This window comes from Rutidosis leptorrhynchoides, chromosome 8, assembly GCF_046630445.1.
Source record: "Rutidosis leptorrhynchoides isolate AG116_Rl617_1_P2 chromosome 8, CSIRO_AGI_Rlap_v1, whole genome shotgun sequence".
Classification (NCBI taxonomy): domain Eukaryota; kingdom Viridiplantae; phylum Streptophyta; class Magnoliopsida; order Asterales; family Asteraceae; genus Rutidosis; species Rutidosis leptorrhynchoides.
In genome coordinates this window covers 300781964-300786118 of record NC_092340.1, presented here as the reverse complement: position 1 = coordinate 300786118, position 4155 = coordinate 300781964, and the positions used below count along the sequence as shown (strand labels likewise).

Genomic DNA, 4155 nt, shown 5'->3' with positions numbered 1-4155 from the left:
ATTCATTTACTTTTGCTTTCATTTGATCGGTTTCGGACACCGCGAATTTTTTTGCTAATTTCAGCGGTTTCGAACACCGCCCATTTTTGCTAACTTCAGCGGTTTCGAACACCGCGCATTTTTGCTAACTTCAGCGGTTTCGAACACCGCGCATTTTTGCCAACTTCAGCGGTTTCAAACACCTCAAATTTTTGTTAACTTCAGCGGTTTTGAACACCGCGAATTTTTGCTAACTTCAGCGGTTTCGAACACCGCGAATTTTTTTGCTAACTTCAGCGGTTTCGAACACCGCGAATTTTTTTATGCTAGTGTATGACCCATTATGTGCTTTCACATATAGCAACCAAACACCTCCACGTATTTTCCTTTTTGTTACACGTGTATTATCTTTATTTGTTGCGCATATGTGTGTTGCTTTTAACCACAAAAGAACACTCCGCAATGTTATTGCACGTGTAGAACACTCCTCATGGCCTGAATTAAAATAATATTCTTCATCATGCACACTCATGAACAATTCATCCAAAAATATGATATCACGTGGAGTAGCATTCTCTTGTTAACTAAACTTGCGTTTAACACGTGTTATGCACGCAAACCCATTTGAGCAGCGTGGAAATTCACCAAATATTCTGCTGTTCTTTTACAAGTAGCACTTATGCATGGCTATCTGTAAATCAATTTCCCAAGCATCATTTTTGCAATTAAAAAATGTAGCACTGATGGCATGCTTCTTCATGCACCACTTTTGTCATACGTATTTAATCTAGGATGATTAAATTCAATTTTTACTTTTTCATTATAATCCGCGTGACGATGTCATAAAAAACATGAACATCGCTTCTTCTTTATTAATATTGATCTAGCAACATATTAACTGCACATAATGAAGTAATCGGTACTTTCAAAGCGGGCAAAGCCGTCGTTGCAAGATATCATCCGAGTTACAAATAAGCAACGCGAAATTTGAGTGGGTAACGTTTCTAAAGCCATGGCTAGGCTGTTTTTCAAGACCATGCTCAGGCCATAATCGGGCACCTTTAAGACTGAATACGCATTTGTTTGAAAGCGAAAGTCGAGGTTACTTGCAAGACCTTGTTCGGGCCTCAATCGGGCACCGCGAAGTCTGCATACGCGATGTTTCAAAGCGAAATTCGAGCTATTTGCAAGACCGTGCTCGGGCCTCAATCAGGCACCGCGAAGTCTGATTGCGCAATCTTTAAAAGCTAAATAAGAGCTGTTTTCAAGACCATGCTCGGGCTATACAACCGGGCACCGCGAAGTCTTAGTACGCTCATTATCGTTAACGCCAATATTAGGCAACAATTAAGGCAGCGTAAATGTCATTGCAGCTTACTTTTGTGTGTTCATGCCGCAAAAACCTCAAAATATCAACAAATCATGCGCAATAATATTGCACCTAATTTCCTCAAATTGCACATGCGAGCTGCGTTTGGGCAACGCCAAGTGTGCGTGCAAAGTTATGAAGTCAAACTATTCGCTTTTTTTTATTTTTATTTTTTAGCAAAGATGAGCTGCAATTCAACCCATTATAACTACTTAATCAAGCTATTTTCAAGCCATAAAAAGGCTGATTTAGAAATAGTATTCTAAACGTAAGTACACATCTCAGAAGGCTGCTGTAAATCAACCGACATTCTGCGAAGAAGTTGTTGTCAATCAGGTCTATAACGCAATAACAATTAACTGTATACGCAACAATTTTTTCAAACGAAATTTTATATCCGATGGCAATATCATAACCGGATCTTGTTGTACCATATGCCTCGCAATATGTACATAACAAGTTGGCGTTTAATTCAATACTTAATTGAATTCATCTTAATCTTAGCCAAATATTGACATATAGCATGAGAAATCAACAGGTGTCAAGCATCACATGGTGCTCACAATTTCGCAGTATAATCAAGTAATTATGTGGACATAAAATAATGTCAGGTGTGAAACAGACTTATTTTAATACATCTTGAAATTCGCACATAAATTAAAGTATTGCATGTCATTTTTCAATTAAATTCCATGATACTAATGATACGGGCGAAGACTTACAGATCTGAGCCAGATTTGACTCATTTGTTCAATTATCGAAGAGATCACGAACTATGCTGCGAAAATTTGCCCGCAATCATTAAAATCTGATTGAAAATTCTCTAATCAGCGAGATTACGTAGCACGTTGTTGTGTCCCACGGATGGCGCCAATTGATCGAGCCTAGATCCGTCTTCCTTACGGAATTGAATCTAGGATCGAGTGCAATGAGGAGGATTGGGGTGTTGTTGGTTGTTTTGGGCCCTGATGATCGTCTTTCACTTTATCAATCAAGTGATCAACCACCCCGACCCGGTCTTGATCATTGATTAGCATGATTCACCTTAGCACAATGTAAAAGTTCCTTGGGCAAAGTCTCAAGTGAAAATTACAAAGGCCAGAGCAAATAGCAGAGAATCAATAATGCATAAATGAGAGGCCAAGCTCCCTATTTATAGTTTCTGAAATATTCGCGGTGTGCGGATCGCGGATTGCGGATCGCGGATTATCGCGGATCGCGGATTTGCGGATCGCGGATCATGGATTGCGGATCTCGGATCATGGATTGCGAATCGCGGATTTCAGCACGCTTGTGCGGATTGCGGATTTCAGCACGCTTGTGCGGATTGCGGATTTCAGCATGCTTGTGCGGATTGCGGATTTCAGCACGCTTGTGCATTACGCAAGGTAGTGCTATGCGCACTATCAAGTCCCCCAAGTTCGGTATTATATGTTGAAGATATATAATGACGAACTTGTAAGTATGCAATCATAGAGAATATAGCAATATATACACTATCACGTTACATTCACCAAATCATCACCATGTATCTTATTTTGACTGCATTGTCAACGGAAGTACTATTGTAAACTATTATATTACGGTGATTGTCTATATGTAGAAATCATCAAATGTCGAAAACCTTTGATTTAAATATTCATTTATGGTGTGCCTTTTCAAAAAAATGCAATATTTACAAAATGTATCATATATAGGTCAAATACCTCGCAATGAAATCGATGAATGACGTGTTCGTCCATATGGATTTGGAGCGGTCGTCACATCTCCCGTCAAAAAGGGAAGAGAAATACTCCTCCCACCAACGAGCTTCTAGCTCAGTGGTACCCGATGCCTTTGATCCCTGGGCCCACAGTGGGGGAAGCTTTGACCAATAAAGGCGCAAGTTCGATTCTCAGTCTGGGCGCCCCGCATGGAATTATTTTCCCCTCCGGGGGGGGGGGGGGGGGGGGGGGGGGGATATGTGAAGTGCTTCGGGGGACTAGCTAGTTGGGGTAAAGATCGCCTTGCCGTCACTGTGGTACCTGGGAGGAGGTGCTTTTCCGGCACAGGTCCCTTTCGCGGTGGGATTGGTGGGTGCTACGGCACACAGAGTTAGCGTGTCTCTGCCAATATACACGTTTTTGACCAAATACTCCTCCCATCTTTTCCTAATATCAACTTCCTTCATTATGGTGCGACCAACTTCATCTTTAATAAATATGATGCTATCTAGGTCCTTCCTCCTTCGCTCCCTAGCCTTGCTATTCTATAGATATCATTAGCGCCCTCCTTTGAATCTAGTTTCCTATATAAATCTTCATACGCCTTTTCTTTAGCATGCGCAACTGCCTTCTTTGCTTCTCTTTTAGCTACTCTATAGCTCTCTTCAGCCCTATTTCTATCAGCAAGTGTCCCATCCCTCAGTGTGATGAGCTCCCTAAACCTCAGTTGCTTAACCGCGACTTTGGTTTGGACCTCATCACTAAGCCACCAAGATTCTCTACTAGACTTATGTCCTCTCAGATTTCCTAGTGCTACCCCTAAAGATTCCTTTGCTACTTCTTTAATGGTGGATGCCATGCAATTCCACATCCGATCCGCGTCTAAGTTCTAAGCCCTTATATATTAGACTGTTGTGAGCCCTTCTAAGTTCTAAGCCCAATGCACTGAAGTTAAGGGTAAGCCCAATGTACTGAAGTTAAGGGTACAACATGTGACCCAATTTGATTCGTTTATGATTCCCTAATAATCTAGTTTAGTAGCTTAGTTTAGTTATTTGCCAAATCAAGAATGAGCTCATTTTTGGCAAAAACCAAAAATTTTAA

The 4155-nt window shown here is 41.0% G+C and overlaps 1 protein-coding gene across 1 annotated transcript; it reads right to left on the bottom strand.

Moving 5' to 3' along the window:
- Positions 1-3559: 3559 nt before the first annotated feature.
- On the bottom strand, positions 3560-3910 carry LOC139864347 (uncharacterized). The gene has a single exon (XM_071852924.1). The coding sequence runs from the start codon at positions 3908-3910 to the stop codon at positions 3560-3562; it is 351 nt and encodes a 116-aa protein (XP_071709025.1).
- Positions 3911-4155: the final 245 nt, after the last annotated feature.

What these genes read in the sequence shown, in the direction of transcription:
- LOC139864347 (XM_071852924.1), bottom strand. Translation starts at nt 3,910, where the DNA reads ATGGCATCCACCATTAAAGAAGTAGCAAAGGAATCTTTAGGGGTAGCA.